Raw genomic sequence first — 17,597 nt, 5'->3', positions numbered from 1 at the left:
CCCGAGTGACTCGCCGTCATGGCTGGGTGCTTTTTGGGGTGTACCGATCATTTCCAGGCAGGCTGGCTGATGGGGTTGCTCATTCCTGCTTTGTCCCACTCCTATCCCTTGGTCCAGGTCTCTGTACTGCAGAAGGAGGTCCTGCACAGCTGCACTGTGCCGAGCTGCAACAGCTGAGATCCCTTTCCATTATTCAGTCCACAGCACCTCCCGAGTTCCCCACTCAACTCTCATATTTCCTTCACACTGCAGCTTATTCAAGGAGAGGAGAGAACACATTTATTATACTTAGAAAGATAACGGGTGTATCCCAGGTCAGTGCAAATACAGAATGTTAATGGTGACACAGACTGTGCAGCCTTCCAACACAGTGGAGTCTCTGAGTCTTGACAAATCTTGACATACTGGTTGATTGAGTTAAGGACTATAAGGATTGTCTAAGTGCTGTTCCATGACAGGGGAAGCTGATAAGGTCCGTGCTGGTCTGTATTCATCTGTGACTTCAGAGGGAATCCCACACTGCACAGTGTAGTTCTGTCAGTCAGGTTTGTGGTTAAAAGGGAGAACTGCCCCTGTGGGTGCTGCCCTGGCTAGTTTTAGAAGCCCTAACCTTGCCCAGGCAGATCAAATCTGTCAAATACAGTTTGCAAACAGTGAGCTGTATTTTTTTTCCTCTGCATGCCAGCTCGTCTAATTTCTGTGTTTGAATGCCTCATGACTGAATGCGATGCTGGGATCTGGTTTTCACACCTGCCCTGTGGTTTGACCCAGGCATTGTCATCGTCCACCTGAGGACCCTGCCAGTAAGGCCCGCGAACTGCAGGCGCCTCTTTCTCCCCTTTCTGGTTTTCTCTCCGCCTAAGCCAGGGTTTAACATGTCAGTCATTGCAAGAGCGGCTGGTTTTGTGTCTTCAAACACCTGCGCAGAATTATTTTCATTGAGCCGATTTTGACGAGGCGAGGACAAAACATTAAATCCCATCCACATCCGTCTTTGTCCTGTGACCAGCAAGCACAAGCCCTGGGAAAAGGGTGTTCTGAGGTGTTTTTAGAGCTCCTTCCAAGAGACACGCTGCGGCCGGATATTTAAACCCAAAGCAAAGACCACCGTCTGGCAGAGCAGAAAAGGCGCCGCTCGCTCCGCAGACCTGACTGGGTCCTGAAGCTCTTCCCCCCGGCCAGGGATGACTGGCGCTGCCGTGAAAGGATCTGTATTTTTCAGCCAAAGAAAGCTGAGCCCCGTCACAGACGCTTGGAGGAAGCTTCCTGTTCAAAGGCGTGTGAAGTTGCGCTGGCCGGAAGCAAGGCTGTAATGCCAGGTTGCTGGAAGCATGCAGTCAGGGTTTATTAAATATTCCTGTGCCTCTTTCGAAATGTTTGTTTGTTTGTTCGTACATTTGTTTGTTTAGCGGTTTGTAGTGATTGCGCACATAAGGTCGGGGGGGGGGGTGGGGGATATTTTGTGATCTTTGCATTGGTATAACTCATTCTGACCTGTTCCCTGGCACGAACTGTTAACTACGACAAGTGAGAACTGGTCAACTCAAAATGACCCAGGCGCCTTTTAGCAATAGGAGGTTGCAGGCAGACCTGCATTGTGTAAAATCCCTTTGTGCACCGTGCAGCATTACAATAACAATATTTCTATTAAATCTTGGTCACATTTTGATTTGCCGATGAGAAGGATATCGAAGGTAAATTTAATCATTACAAGTGTGACATAACGTAAGGGATCTCTTTCCAAACTGTTCTTCCTCTTTTTACTGTAACGTCGCATGTCAACCTGCTCCACTTTGAAGGTAAAAAGAGTATCCTGTTTATTGCACATTGATTATTAATTATAGTTTTAATACTCAAATGAGTCTGTTTTTCACTTGTCCAGTAATCTGTTATTGATTTACAGATTATTTTTTTAAAAATCAAACATCTGCGGGGAATGGTCAAATTGTAAAGTCCCACCAAATGCTGATAAATTAATGTTTAGTTGTTTTTTTTGTTTTGATTACGTGGTAAGATGTTATGACCTTCAGTCTTATATTGGAAATGGTGAATTCTTCTTGCTCCTAATGGTACAACAATGTTTAATAATAAAGCCTGGTAGTACAGTAATTACAGCAATGTGTATCAATTTAATTCTCAACTCTAAATCTGAGACTGCAGCTGGACTTCTGCTCGGCTCTTAGCAGGTAATTGGTGACCAGAGATGTAGTCCACAATACTGTAACGCATACGGCCTCCATTGCTTGCGAGAGCCGGCTTACCAGCGCAGTGACATCACCGCCCTTCCCTGTGGATAGCAGGGACCGCAGCCGCCGGGCTGACGGGAGATCTCCCTTTGGCTCAAGAGGCTGGGTCCCTGTTGACTGATGGCAGAGGCCCGGGTTCAAGTCCCCGACGGTGGGGGGCCGACCTGAGGCGGCAGCGGTGAGGGCGCCCACGTGAACCCTGAAGTGCTACAATACTAACAGGTCAGTGAGCTTGTTCTATTCCAGGGAACAGCAGGAACAGGCAGATGGGATTGAGAGGGTTACAGCCCTCTCTGCCCCCAGGCTGGTTATAAAGTTCTGTGGTCTGCGCTGGTGAAGAGACTGGTTGCCTTGCCAATTAAAACTGAATACAATATGATGGAAGCAATGTAATACAACAAGGACATATTCCTAAATGCATGCGCAACTCTGAAGGTCGTTTGAATTGTCCCTTTCATCCATGCTGCCTTTCCTGTCATTCATAGGTGCAGCAAGCTGAACAGTAGCGAATTCTCCCTGGGCTTGTCAATATGAAATACAGGTGAACACTTCTGTTTCTTCTCCCTTGACTCAAGTCAAGGGAAAAGCATTTTCCCCTTAGCCCAGGTCCTGCAGCGTTGTGTGCAGATGAAGCGGGAGAAACTTGAAGCTCTCTTTCTCTGGGATTGATACCTGGGATCTGTCTGGCGTGTGGGAAGCACAGAACTCCCAAAACACGTGCAAGTCCATTGTCGGAGAGGTGTAGATGGTGCGCAGCTACAAATGTGTCTGATAGTTAATGAACAGCAGACGTCAAATTGAGTTATCATGCTGCCTGCGGTTTATTGACCGGACATGTGTTTCACTAGCCAGTGAGTTAAAATGTGGAACGGAAAATAAAGGTACACCGTGCCAGAGAAAGAGCCTGGCTGGTCTGATGCATGGGTTTGACCTCTGTAAGGTCCCTGGAGAAAAGAGATGCTTTTGTTCTCCTTCTTCCTTTAGTTATGGAAAGCAATTCCACTTCTGAAGGAAATCTTGCTGCTGGAAATATAGAATTTGGAAAAAAGAGAGAGTAATTGGGGCCCCCGGTGTGTATAATGTACTGTTATGTGTGCAGCAGTGCGAGGTTTATTCCATTTTAAGCTATTCTCCCTCTCCCAAGGTTTGCTGTGCTGTCAAGATCGGTTCCAAGGACCCTGTGTTTATCCGCACCACGGCTGTCTCTGTGGGAGATGCACTTTTCCCAGCGTTCCATACCAATCCCGATAATTTTGCCTGCCCTGTGGGAGCCTGAATCCAGGGGCTGAGCCCTGAGCTGAGCTGGCTGTGCGCTGTGACGGCCTGTCAGCAGGTGTGCTTAACTAGCGCTCGGCCCTTCTTGTCACTGGCTCTAAAGCTTTTAAACAAGTTAAAAATAGCCGCCTGAGGAAAGGCCTTTTATTAGAAGTGCTCAGCTGCTAATTTCAGATGAATTTTCAGGGTGCTGAGAACAACCACCCAGTGTAGCTGCCGCGTGAGAGACCCTGTTATTGTTCTAAACTCTCTCCTACAGTTGAACAGCTGCTCATTTTTTCCAAAACAGTTCCGTCACATGATGGGTTGATCGTACGAAGATAATATGTGCTATTGCTAGATGTGGGGGGGAAAAAAACCAACATAAAACATAAGACTTGAGCATTAAAGCCCGTGGAATATGGAAAGGAATGTTAACGGAATATGGAGGCACAGGGCACTTCCCAGGAAGGGAAGAACTCGGATTGTGTTGTCGTAGGTGTGTGTAGCACTACAGCAGTGTCTAGGTATGTGAGGTGGAGTAGTCTTAGCAAAACCCCCTTTCTCCTCCAAAACAACTCGGCTGTTTCCTGCATTAAGACAGTTGTTGGAAATATGAGCACACAAACCATAAGGAGGATTTTAAACTTCCAATGTGGAGAATGGATTCCCTAATCCATGCAGGGGGAATGTCTATCTCGTCAAACCTTTCCTAAAACTCCTCCTGTATCCCACTTTATGTTTTGTAGGCGCTTTTCACTGGGTTGGTTTCCATAGAAACCTGCCAAGGACTAACATAAAGCTCCAAGGAAAATGTAGCATCTTTTTTTTTTGTTCTTGGTGGAATAGTGAGAAACATTGCGCACGCCTGTGAACCTGCAAAGCTTCTTTGTTTCTGTGCCGGGGCTGCGAGTGGGACGAAGGACCTGAGCACTGCCCTGCTGGTGGAGCCCTGAATTTTAATGCTCTGGGTGGCTGTGATGAGGCTCGAAACAAAACTAGGAGACGATTTCCAGTGACTTATTAGTAGCTGATTTGTGAATTCTGAGACTCAAATGTTTTTTTTTTGCTTACAATTTTTAATACTATATTTAATATAATTAAACCTACGATGGTTTATTTGACAAGTATATCTGTGTTGAAGCCATCCAGACTCTCAGCGTTATTTTGTTTTTATTATAGCCATGGCAGAAAAGACACAGACACCGAAAGGCTGCGTTTTATTCCTGGGTACAGTGAGCACAGGACCAGCCTCAGCTGAGTGGAGCCAACAGGAGGGAGTGGAAACACGGAGGAGTTCAGAGATGTATGATGGAACCAGATAATTTACAGCCTTAAAAGTCAGTAACAAGATCTTATATTGTATACTTGACTTTATAGGCAACCAGTGCAGAGATTTAAGTGTAGGAGTGATGTGCAGTGAGGGGCTGGCGTGAGTCGTCTGGCTGCAGAGTTTTGGACATATTGTAGTGCAATCTACGGAGAAGAGTGTTAGGGAGCCCACAGAGTAAAGAGCTGCAGAAATCAAGTCTGGATGTTATACATACAAGGATCAGGCACTCAGCATTGGACAATGATAAATGTCTAATGTGGGAGATATGTCTAAGGTGAAATAAAGACGGCTCTGAAGACAGAAAAGGACTACAGCTGACGTGTGAATGGGGAGGCCATCCACCATTGCTCAAGCTCTCCAGCTTTTCCAGCTGACACTATAGTGCTTACAACTACAAAGTAGAGACTAATTTTGTCCAGTTTTATTAAGTGGTAAGGCATGGGTCCTAGAAACCATCTTTCACGCCATGGTGCTTTATGAATATCTACCTGGGCAAACAAGCATAGGGAGATTTTACTGTGCATTCTGAATAATTGTCTTGTGGTTACCCATCCTGTCCTGTATTAGTTGGGCTTTGTGCTGCGCTGTGCTTGTAGCGACACCACTCCCTTGCTGTTTTCGTGAGGAGCTGCGCTGCCTGCTAGTGAAACTACAGTCTCTCTCCACTCTGACCCGCGGCGACACTGACCCCTCTTCACAGGAGTCACAGCCCAGGCCCCTGGAATGCGGGGCTCAGAGCTTCCCCACTGCCTGAATAACATCCCAGCAGGGACTCTTGTCCCATTCAATGAAAACAATTCATGAGTCCTGGACAAATCTGTTCAAGTGAATCTTTCCTTCAAGAGCCGGCCCTGATGAACAGCCGGAGAACATTTTAATTGCTGTGAACGACAAGCTGGGAGACAATGAGCCTGAAAGGAGCCCTGTGTTTACTACAGCGTTTTGTTCCTGGTCTTCGCCCCAGTCCCAGGAACATCTGTATCTTGTCAGGTCGCAGAGAAAATGAGCACAGTGAACATCTATCTGGACACTTTAAATTAAACAATGGCCACAGATTGGTGTGAACTCCCAGCTGAGTACCCCAAGACAGACCAAGGAATTTCCCCAAAGTTTCCCTTCAGCTTCCAAAGGCGCTGTGTTAAAGAATGGTGCCGATTAGCTGGTCAGATGACAATCCCAAACTCACATCAGCACCTACTGAATGGCCTATTGTTTTTAATCTGTCATATTTATTTCTTGCTGGGTAAAAAAAAAAGCAAGACATTTGTACTAACAACACATGTAGAAGAGGAGACGGCACAAATAAGTTCATTAAATCTTCTTCTGGAGGGAGAAGTCCCATGCTAACCATGATAATGAAATATGAAACCAGCATTATATTACTCAGGAACAGAGAGCTATGCAAGCCATATTCTTAAGGAATCTTGAATTAAGTTCAGTCAGGTTTTTCTTCTGAAGTGGTTGCTCACTATTCTGGGACCACATTCTTTCTTAAAAAAGGCATTTTCTGGCTCCAATTATTGATTTATTTTTGGAATACTTATCGGAGGCTTTTTTTTCCACTTGGTGCACTGCACTAAAGAGATTTGTGATCGCCTGGCTAAGACTCACTGGGCCGGGTTCAAGTCTTCTACCAGACATCTAGAGAGAGGGGGGGTTGTAGTCTGGAGCGGAGTTTCTAAATGCTTTTCAGTGTGGCAGTTAATGGTTTCTTTTCCCATTGTAAGTCTGCTTCTTTGTTCTTTCTCACACACACACACACCCTGAGAATTGAGGACGTAGTACTGTCAGAGGCAAGGAATACAGTAAATAAAACATGGTCTCTGTTCAACTGGAGCATAAAATATGCTGGGCAGATTTGTTTATGAAAAAGGGTCAACGTTTTTCTACACAGTGTCTGATCTGTTGAACTAAACAGAAAGCACACGTCATTCCACACCATAGTATATTTATTATGAAAAAAAAAGTTTTATCTCATAGAAACCTCTATCACCTGGGGAGCAACTGTTGCCAATGTGAGCATCATTTGACAATGACGTATGTTACAGTTATCAAACAAAAACAGATTTTGTAGACCTTTTTTTAAAAAAATACAGATGAAAAGAACATTTCTACACAATAAAGCTTAAATATATATATATATTTTTGTGCAAGTAAACATACAAATTGTTTGCCCTGAATATCTCACATTGAGAAATGAGAGAGAGTGGCACAGTTCGGTTTAATGGCAGCAGTGGGATCAGTGAGGCAGATTGATGCTGTGGCTTCATACAGTCCCGGTCAGAGCATCTGACACATTCAGACCAGGAGATCAACACTACAGCAGGAACAGCCAGACCCGTCAGGCATTATTGCTGTATCGGTGTCGTGACCATTGCATTTTAAGAATTACTGCACTGAGGCCTTTGCAACCTCAGACCATTTCAGATTCAGCACAATTCTGTTAGTCTATGTCCAAACCGTTCAGACCAGCACAAAGCGGCTACTAATGTGCTAAACTTCTGCTTCTTCTGTCAGCTTTTCAGCAAAGAAAAACCCAGCCTCCGCTCCACATGTGCTGGACAAAAGACCCTGGATACATGTGTAGGAAAAGTGAGTCCTGCGAGACGCAGAGACATCAGCAAGGGTGAGCAGTTCTGTCTGTGGGTCCCGAGAACGTCGCTGCCCCTGCCTGCCCCTCTCCTGTGGCTCAGCAGAGTTAATTAAGTGGAATGGTGTGTCAGCCAGTGCACCTGCCAGCTGTCAGTCTAACTCACAGTAATCCCCGGTGACAGCATCACGGTTCACAGTGCCGGAGCCAGACGGTCACACGGATCTCTGCCACACCGGGAGATGAGATTCAGAATGCACTCGTGTCAATAAACACTCCTCCTTGTGGCTTCCGATTCGGAAAGCAGACTGCGTCTGTGACTGCGTCTGTGCGCTCAGGCATCAGGGGCACCTGGATACAAAGAAAACTCCAAAAGGTGCAAAGGCTTGCAGCTACTGTACAAATGGTTTGTGCCTGTTGCAAACTTGTTCTTGACATTTCTTTTCTGGGTAAACACGGAAATACCTAAATAACCCTGCGATGCGCCTCTAATCTGAGGTCTCAACAGACTGCTTTTATTCGTGAACAAAAAGCAGACGACTAGATCGACACGGACAACATAGCTGTAGTTTTTTTCTAACAATTAAAAGCAAAAGATTTGGGAGTGGAGCACCGTGGCACTGACTGCTTTCACTTTATAATTAATTTGTGTTTTGAGGTGAGATGTGCTTTTGCTGTGGCTCTTTCTCATATCCATGTTCACGCAGGAACAGGCGGACATGTGGACACAGTGCTGGCATCTGGTTTTCTCAGCGGTCCATTAACCAGGTTGATTATATCAGTATGCTCTTAAGACTATGAATTAACATTGCAATACTGGTACGGAACAGGGGTAGCAGCTAGTTTCCAGGTTACAGCTGGGCAAACCATGCAATGTCTGAACTTGAAGGAATTCTAGCTGTCGGGGAATCTGGGATTTAGGGATCCCTAATCTGAAGCGATTTCGAGCAGATGCCAGTGTCGTACGACACTCTTCCAGTTGTGCATTGTGACGGATCACAGCCTGTGAACGGCGGCGCTCAGTCCCCTGCTTTCGCCCTGTGATTTGGCCTCATGCACGCCGTCTCTGCAGGTGCAGCCCTTTCTCCGCCTCTCTGGATAAACAGCGGCAGCACACGCACCTCGGCGCACTGCACGGGAGCAGGGCAACATCGCCAGCGCCGAAGCAGAAGAAGAAGAAGAAGAAGAAGAAGAAGTCGGATTTCAACGTGGTGTGAAGAGACGAGAGAAGCCCGCGCGCCCCTCCCGGTCCTCCCTGAGGTCCTGTGGGCTTGGACCCTGCTCCCTCTGGCCGTTCCCCGTCCGGGACCGGCAGATCCAGAAGCGGGGCCTCTTCCTGCCCCGCGGGCCCTGAGCAGCGCTCTGTGTCCATCCCACGGGCCGGCTCTGAGCTCCGCGCCCCCGCACCCCCCTCACACCGTCACGGCCGGGTGCTTCTGCTCAGAGCTGGCGCCGCCGGGGGGGAAGGGGGACTGCAGGGGCCTGTAGCCACCCTGGGCGCTGTCCATGAAGGCGGGGGCGGGGGTCATGGCGAGGGGCTCGTGGTGCACCGCGTAGCCCAGGTACTGGGGGTGCAGGAACTGCCCCTGGTGCGGCATGATCTGCGTGGCCTGCTGGCAGTTCAGCACGGAGAAGTTGGTGGGCATGTTGACGTAGACGTTGCTGAGGCCGGCGTCCGGCGGCAGGCAGCAGTTGGCCTGGGCGCGGACCATGGGCGGCCGGGCGGCAGAGTTGGCGCTGGAGCTGGAGCTGGTGGCCGTGCTGGACTGGCGGGAGGAGGAGCCCCGTGGGGCCCCCGCGCCCGCGATCATGGGGATGGTCTCCATCAGCCTGGCCCCCCCGCCGGGCCCCCGGCTCTGCTGCGGCTCCTGCTTGGGGCGCAGGCAGCGGCAGCAGCACACCGCCACCAGGGAGCCCAGGATGACGAAGGCCACGAACACCGAGCCCACGATCAGGAAGGGCACGTAGATGGGCACTGCAGGGGAGGAGAGAGAGACGGGGCGGTTACAGAGACCGGCGCGCGACGGGTAGCTCCACAGCCCCTGCTGACTTCAGAACCAGGGATGAATGCGACGCGACCTGCGGATGCCGTTCGAGTTGTACGTGATTAGAGAACAGCGGGACCGGGGACGAAGACGGCGAAGATGTACTGCAGCGACAGGGTCAAGGCTGTCGTCGACACCAGTGGAAGTGGACCCACAGGCTGAGACACGCACGCACGCACGCACACAACCAAGAGAAGGGATAAGACCTCCCAGCTCCTTCGTTGTAATCATGAAATCTCATGGGAAAACCCTGGAGACTGGGATGGGCGAGGGGAGAAACTAGACGACCCTGAAGCACCTGAAGTTTCAAGTAGTGCACAAGAAGGAGCAACACTCAGAAACGCGGGGCTTGCTATGGGATCCTGTCCCAGCTGCTCCCTCCTGAATCACAACCGTTTAACAAAAAAATCCGCTGGCAATTCTCCCCGTGACTGCAGTTTCTAAAAGCAGGAATTTCAGCTGCACCCACGACAAACTTACACTTGAAAAGGGGACAGCCCGTTTTCCTCCTGCAGCCAATCACTGCTGTTTTAATTAAAAACCTGACAAAAAAGTCTGTAACTGCTCTGGGAGGTAATCAGCTCATAACATTTTGATCCTTTTTAATCCAGCATAACTGATCAGCCATGTGATTTTTCGTTCGCTCTCAGGGTTTCGGCCATGTCCTGCCTTCTGGAGGTGAACTCGTGTGGCACTTGAGCCGAACTCAAGACAAACTGGCCCCGCCACCTTGTAACTGCCTGGATGCAAAACAAACCGGATTACAAAGCACGGCCCTGAGATGTTTCTTGCTGTTCTGCTTGACTGACTGCTGTTGCTTCCTTGAGAAATGATACAGGCGAAACATTTTCCCATCCACCTCTTTCAGAAAAGACAGAGATTTTGTTACCGACTAAACATTCCTGTCTTTGCCTTTGAATGGAGGACAATGGGGGCTCCTGGTTTCACTCTGATAATATTTCACGACTCGAAGAGAGTTAATATATTAATGACTGCAAGTTGTGTGGCAGCGCTGGTGGACAATTTAGCTCATTTTACACAACCTGCAAGAGAACACAGACATCTAGGAAATGCAGCTTATATGAACGCATCTTTTTCTTAAATCAGTGAAGAAATATATATAGAGAGATTTAAATATCTGATGCTCTGAAAACAACAAATAATGAAGGATGCATATCTGAATCCTGCTGGATTTCAGAGACAAAATCCTTACGGATCCCTGCAACCATGATTTTTTTTTCTCTGTCAAAGGAGTCCTTCAGATCCTCCTTGCGGTATTCCTGAAGGATTCCTACAGGATAGCTTTCTGGAGTCTGGAAGGAATTTGACCTCGGAAGATTTTTTCCAGAAAAACCCATGGAATGTATCTGCGGATCGGTGCTGCGCTCTCAATATAAGCCAGGCTGGGCCGCGTGACTCCGACACCCACAGCTGCTGGGCAGTGGTTCCCCCACTGGAGCCTGCAGATGTCGGGGGACCCCAGAATTCCGGTGGGGGGGGGTATCCACTAATTGGTAAACACTTCATCCTGAGATCAAAACGCTTCTCCTTACCAGAAAGGCCTCGACCGAGCTCAGTGAGACTCGTTTCCCTGCCGTACGGTTTTGAATATTTCATGGTGTGTGTTGTTAGCAATGCCATAGAGAGACCTCTTCTCCAGGGGATCTGCACAGCGTTTGGGTCAGCTCTCACAGCTCTCAAATAAACAGCCCAGCAAAACTTTCCCCCTCGATACCTAAGGACCGAGGACTGTTCCTCTGGTCCACGGCAACGACCCGTCTTTAAAGCGGACCCTCGGTCCGGATTCTCTTCTCCGTGGAGCTGGTGTCCCCCTCAGGGGGTACAGAGCGCCCCAAACCAGATCTGTGTGCTGAGGGGTGAAAGTGCCTCCTCTGGCCCTGCACTGCTGTTACAGGCTCTGGGTCCCTGAGAGCACGCCAGTCTCTCATCCTGACTGCACAGTTCCTCATGGTTTGTACAGGCTGTCCGGGAGAGAGACTGTTAATGTACTACAGGCTGATAAAGAGTCTCAACTCAAGTAGCAGTGCGGTTCCCCCCCCCCCACTAGAAACACACAATGAGTAACTTGTAACATTACATCTGCTTTGTTTTCCCCCTGGTCTGATCACAAATGTTTCACTTTGCATAACCCTTAGTGTTAATGGAGCAGAACACTGTGCACACAAGTCACAGAGCAGACGCCTGGCTAGGTAGGAGTTCTCAAGGACTCTGATCAAGGCCCATCGGAAACTTCAGACCGCCCTGTGCGGTTTAATAAGGTAGGTACAGTCAATGAGCTGAGCCTTCAGCTCCCCGAGTGAGGCAACTCCAGTAGTCCACACAAGAAGTGAAATACGATAGAAATCATGCTGGTAACAGGGAAAACAGTTTGCAAAAATGGACCAAAATATTTAAAAATGCTTTTAGTGGATCTTTGTGGATTAAAACGATTAATTTTCCTTGTTCCAACCCTGTGTTCCCAGGCAGTAAGATTTATATGTGGGCCACATGAGCGTGGATATCGCCGAAACATCGCCGAGTGCTCCGATACAATCGACGGCACTGCAGCACTGATTGTTGACAGTGAACACAGACGTCTACCGCTTGGGTAATGTGTAAAGTGGGTAATGTGTAAAGTCAGGTACACGTTGGAGATCGCTTAAGAAGGTTTTAATTACCACGAGCATAATCGCTCTCACCAACGCCACCGACCCTCTCGGGAGACAAGACTGCGGAGCCTCGCGTCCCAAAAGAAGTTAAGACATGAAGCATTTAGGGTCTGAATTTGAAAAGAAAAACACGCTGTCTGCTCCACTGACTGTGCAAGCGCTAGCAAGTTAAGGCACTGGGGCGTCTTTTCACATTCTCTGGAAAATTGCTTACTTTGGCTGAGACACACAGCTCGACTTTTCTAAACTAGGTGACAGGCAGGCCTACTGGTATAGCAAAAAATAAACGCACGAAGTTTAAATAAGCGATATCTAACAACAATGATGTAGGGGGACTTCTTTAAAAATGCATTTACCCTTCTAAAAACGTTTCTACGCTTCGCACAAGCATTTCAAAATACTTGTGGCATACTGGCGTCTATCAATAGCACAGCAATATAAACCCCTTGCATAGTCGCCACTAATTTAGCAATTTAAACGTTGTTAAAAGTCTACTATTCGCAGAGACAGGACTGTGATACCTCCTGGACAGCTGTCACCGGCAACTGGCGAGTTAAAAGTGATATATTTAAAAATAAAAGGGGTACTTTGAAGGTTCTCTAGTGCCTGCTCGCCAGTTATTAACTTTCAAAGCATTTAACCGATACCCCTTTGCTAGCCTGCTGTTCCAGCAGTAACACCAGTAAGTACACACCAGGATTACAAACTCCGCACCGGAGCCAGTACATAAAACACAGCCTTGGGTGAACCTTTAAACCACGCATCACGCGTCTCAAAACATACACGGACACAACCGCAGTTACAAAGTAGAAGCGAGCGAAGTGAATCCTCGCACACGGGCGACCCAGCTCTGCGGGCGTTGCGCTGCGCGCAGCATCACCGTGCTCGCCGGTGGAGAGCGGCGTGTCCCTGCGGGAGCCCGGCCCCCGACCCCCGACCCCCGGCCCCCGGCCCCCGGGTACCTGCGGCGTTGTCCCGGCTGTCCTTGCTGTCCGCGCCCGTCTCGGGGGCTCGCCGGTCGTTCTCGCACGACCCCTGGTCCAGGCGCGCCTCCGTGCTGGAGCAGCAGTACCTCAGCGCGCACTTTCCGCAGCAGATCGTGGCGTCCACGCTGTCGAAGCGCTCGGGGCACTGGAAGCCCTCCCGCCAGGCCCCCTGGCCGTCCAGCCCGCCGTGGCAGTACTCGCCGCTCGCCCGCACGTCGGCCACGGCCAGCAGCAGGGTCAGGGCGAGGGCCGAGCACAGCGCCGAGCCGTCGCCGCGCATGGCTGACCGCACGCCGGGCGCACCACGCTCCCGCCGCCCACAAGTGCGCGCGTTTGACACCGCCTGTCCTCTCAGTCTAGACGGAGGGACACATGCATAATAACATTCACAAAGACGGCGGAGGTCCTGTCATTCGGCGAAACTCCCCCGCGGATAAGTCGCTTGGTTCAGGGGCGACACGCTAAAAGCTACAGATTGCGATCCCACTGCTGTTCACGGATTTGAGCCTGTTGCACTTGAAGAGAACGGCAAAAAGGCGTTATTTAGCATGAGCCAACGAGTCCGTCCTTGCCGATTCCTCGACTGGCAGAAAGCGGCTGGTTCACATGCAGTTGTTTCTCGACTGGCGTGTGAGTGAAGTCCGGCCGCGGAAAAAAAGCTGGTCCCCCGCCGGAGCGCAACACAGTCTGCGTGCTCTGCGGACGAGCAGCGGGAAACAAAACTTCTTCTCATTCAAAGTTTCGCCCAGGATCCCGGGAAGCGCACCCGAACGGACCTGTCACGTGTAATCCGGTTCAGTTTTCGTTGTTGAAACGAGTTCCGTCCGTCTCCATCAGCCCGAGCAGCCGGTCTTTTCTCCGCTCCGCGACTGGGCAGCGCTCTACCAGCTCCAAAACCCGCTAAGAGCATTCCCAGAGCCAGCAGCGGGACACCTTTGGGATGCAGGAAAAAAACCGCCCGCTGCGGGTTAACCAGAAAGTCTCGAAGCGCACAGATCCCCAGAACCGCAGAAGAGAGCTGGAGTCTCCCGCGTCTCCTGACACAGACTTCACGCTCATCAGTGTCCTGCGGGCCGGTCAGTGAGAGCTCACTCCCCCGTGCAAGCGCCTGGCTCGACCGCTGCCTCGCCGCCGCCGCCGCCGCCTCCTCCTCCTCCTCCGTGAGTCAGTGGGTTAGTCAGCGGGGGAGCCAGGGTCCCTCTTTTCAACAGCGGGCTCCAGCCCGCTCCGCACTTGCGCAGTGAGGCGCCTGCAGATGTCAGCGCTAACGAGCCCCACTGCGAGACCGCGCTTGGGTTTCGAGGGTCCTGCGAGCGGGCGGGGTTGCGGTCCCTCATCTGGGTGTGTGCTTCGCCCCTCGGGAGCCGCTGCTACAAAGGACTGGGATCCTGCCATTGTTAGGGGACTCCGATTAGCAACGGCAGCTCTCGTTTGCTGGCGGGACGTCCCCCACGCATCGCCTGTGACTGTTGAGGGAGACGGTGTCGTCCCCTTGTTTTCAAGTGAGAGCTTTTTAATCAAGAAGAGGGACAAGGAGACAGTGGCAGAACAAAGTTCTGATGACCACCACACACTCACTCTTCCCCAGTCATCACTCTGCCCGCAGTGCTGTTTGCACCCCCACGCCACTGCGCTCCGCGCTTCGAAAGCATTCCCAGTACTTTAAAACCGAATGAAACGTTTCGGTTTTACAATTCACGTTAAACTCAACTAGTTCCGATTATAGCTAAGGTGTTGCCGATGTACTCTCTCAGATACATCCGCAAACATTTCAGGTACAGTTCAGAAACATCGGGTGAGCGATTCAGGGTCAGTCCACATCTTTAAAAGTAGGTTAATTAATTAATTGCTTACACTTATATAGCGCTTTTCTGGACACTCCACTCAAAGCGCTTTACAGGTAATGGGGATCCCCTCCACCACCACCAGTGTGCAGCCCCACCTGGTTGAAGAAGTGTTATATAGGTATAAGCGATCATCAGATTATCAAATAATAATTTAGAAAAGCAATACAAATCTACAACTGGAATCAAACGCATCTATTTTATTATTGGCAGTGTGCAAATGAATCTATTAAGAGAACACAGCCACCCTCTGGATTCACCACCGCAAATTCTGCGCTGGGAAATCTTTTGGGAAAGATGTCCAACAGAGAGCCGCCAGCTCCACCATGTGGAAAAGAGGGGTACTACAACTACATAAAACGAAATGGGTTATCTTTTAGAGAGGGTGCGAAGACGTTTGTGTGTACCAGGAGTGTTTCAGCAGGAAGTTTTTGAAGAATGCAGCTCTAAGGTTCTTGTCTTAAGATTTCCATCTGCTAAAAGTGACCCCAGGTTTCCCCACTTTTTGCTGTTTTGCTAACACTGTCACCCTGAAACCATTGGCAGCCCACTGAAGCTCAGCAGGCGTGAGCCTGGTCAGTACCTGGATGGGAGAGCTCCAGGCTGCTGCTGGGAGAGGTGTTAGTAGGGCCAGTAGGGGGCGCTCACCATGCAGCCAGAGTGCCCCTGCACAGTGATGGGGACACCATACTGTAAAAGAGGCACCATCCTTCCGATAAGGCATAAAACCAAGGTCCTGACTCTCCGTGGTCATTATTTTTCCCAGGGCGATTCTCGAGTAGGGGTGTAACCCTGCCATCCTGGTCAAATTTCCCCCTAGCCTTTACCAGTCATGGCCTCCTAAAAATCCCCATCTCTGAACTGGCTTCATCACTCTGCTCTCCTCCCCACTGAGAGCTGGTGTGTGGGGAGTGTACTGGTGCATCATCCAGGTGGGGCTGCACACTGGTGGTGGTGGAGGGGATCCCCATTACCTGTAAAGAGCTTTGAGTGGAGTGTCCAGAAAAGCGCTATGTAAACGTAAGGATACAGACAATGTTCAGACTGCGACGCCAGTGACATGGCTAGTGCGCCCTCTGGTGGCCACACATCTGAATACAACCTGGATGGGCTCAAGTCCTGGACAGGCAGTCTGAGGGCTGTTTCACCACCATGTCACAGAAGAGGTGACTGTCCTTGTTTTTTTTTGTTGTTGTGTTAATTGGCCACTTCATAGTCAACAAATTAGATGGACAGTCTGCCAATAGTAGTTTCACGGGCCTATATCCAATATTCATAAACCATGATTTCTAGGCTTATTTTCTTTTAACTTGATGTTAAATTATTTAAAATAGTTCAGTAATTTCTTCGAACTATAAATCCTGTTTTTTTTGGCCCACAAGTTAAATTTCATTGGAGGAGTTTTAAACAGATTAACCACTTTAGGTGCCATATTATGCAGCAGATTCCCAGTCATGTGCAGGGAGGAGCACAGGGGCTGCCCACTATGACTAAGCTGTGAGAAGACGTTTTCAGGCAGTCGCCACCGACTGCAGCAGTTTATTTGGATGAACATAATGAGATCATCAGTGGCACTTGAAGCTGTGGTGGCCAGCAGAACCAACAGAAGAGATGCGTCTCTGACCCACTGAGCAGCGCCACAGCCTTTTCCCAAAGGGGGGTGGGAGTGTGGAACAGCCTACCCAGAACTGGAATGTTAGGACGGGTGTGAGATCCCAAGATCAATTAGCTGCTAACGAGCACCCGGGCTAGATGAGCCGAATGGCCTTCTCTCCGTTCCAGTGGTGTTATATTACATTTACCCTCAGGCAGTGTCTCAGTGTGTGTGTGTGCCAGAGGACCACCACATCTGGCACAGAGGACAGGCCTAGGGTAGCAGGTGTGGGAGGTAAGGCTGGCCTGCGTGGCGCTGTAAGAGCTCCAGGGCAGCCAGATCTCTCCTCCCTCTATTTACAGCCTTTTCGGGGCAGAGCAGTGGCACTGTAGCTAAGGATCTGCGCGGGTTCGAATCCCGCAGCCGGCAGAGGAATCCTCCTCCATTGGGCCCCTGAGCAAGGCCCTTAACCCCAGCTGCTCCAGGGGCCCAGGCTGTGTAAATGGCTGACCCTGCGCTCTGACCCCCAGCTTCTCTCTCTGTCTGTGTGTCTGTGTCTCATGGAGAGCAAGCTAGGGTTTGCTAAAAGACGAATTCCTAATGCAAGAAATTGTATATGGCCAATAAAGTGATTTTATCTCATCTCTGATTGTTTGAACTCACTGAAGGAAAGAAAGGGACCCTGCAGGGCTTTGTGACATCAAACTCGAGTGGCTTCTGGTACAACCTTCCACACGCAACTGCAGGATGATGCGCAAAGCCACACTGACAGGAGGGGAGAGGAACCCGTTGTTAAACCACACTCTCAAAGCAAGACAACACTGACACCTGCTGGTGGGGGCGTACCCGAGCAGAGCTGAGGTGCAGCTTGGAAGCCACGAAACCAGTAGCAATCAACTTCCAGTCTGTCTTCAATGGCTGATGGTTTAAAAAGAGCTGTACACCTTGCAGCAGCCTGTCCTTCCAGAAGCCCATTCTAACACCTCTGCTCGAAAAAGACAAAACGTAAAAAAAGATTCTCTGAAAAACAACAAAG

The 17,597-nt window shown here is 49.7% G+C and overlaps 1 protein-coding gene across 1 annotated transcript; it reads right to left on the bottom strand.

The window, feature by feature from the left end:
• Positions 1-6,764: 6,764 nt before the first annotated feature.
• shisa2b (shisa family member 2b) lies at positions 6,765-14,743 on the bottom strand. Its single transcript, XM_088920645.1, has 2 exons — positions 13,100-14,743; positions 6,765-9,398 (listed from the first exon to the last, which is right to left on the bottom strand). Exons 1-2 carry the CDS (start codon positions 13,401-13,403, stop codon positions 8,836-8,838), a joined length of 867 nt encoding a protein of 288 aa, XP_088776771.1. The 5' UTR covers positions 13,404-14,743; the 3' UTR covers positions 6,765-8,835.
• Between the last annotated feature and the right edge of the window lie 2,854 nt (positions 14,744-17,597).

Source organism: Atractosteus spatula, chromosome 7 (assembly GCF_055471065.1).
Source record: "Atractosteus spatula isolate fAtrSpa1 chromosome 7, fAtrSpa1.hap1, whole genome shotgun sequence".
Lineage (NCBI taxonomy): Eukaryota > Metazoa > Chordata > Actinopteri > Semionotiformes > Lepisosteidae > Atractosteus > Atractosteus spatula.
This window is presented reverse-complemented; position numbering and strand designations above follow the sequence as displayed.

Coding starts and splice junctions, on each gene's coding strand:
- shisa2b (XM_088920645.1), bottom strand. CDS start 13,403: ATGCGCGGCGACGGCTCGGCGCTGTGCTCGGCCCTCGCCCTGACCCTG. Junction 9,399..13,099: donor CAGCCGGGACAACGCCGCAG/GTACCCGGGGGC, acceptor CCTCCCCTGCAG/TGCCCATCTACGTGCCCTTC.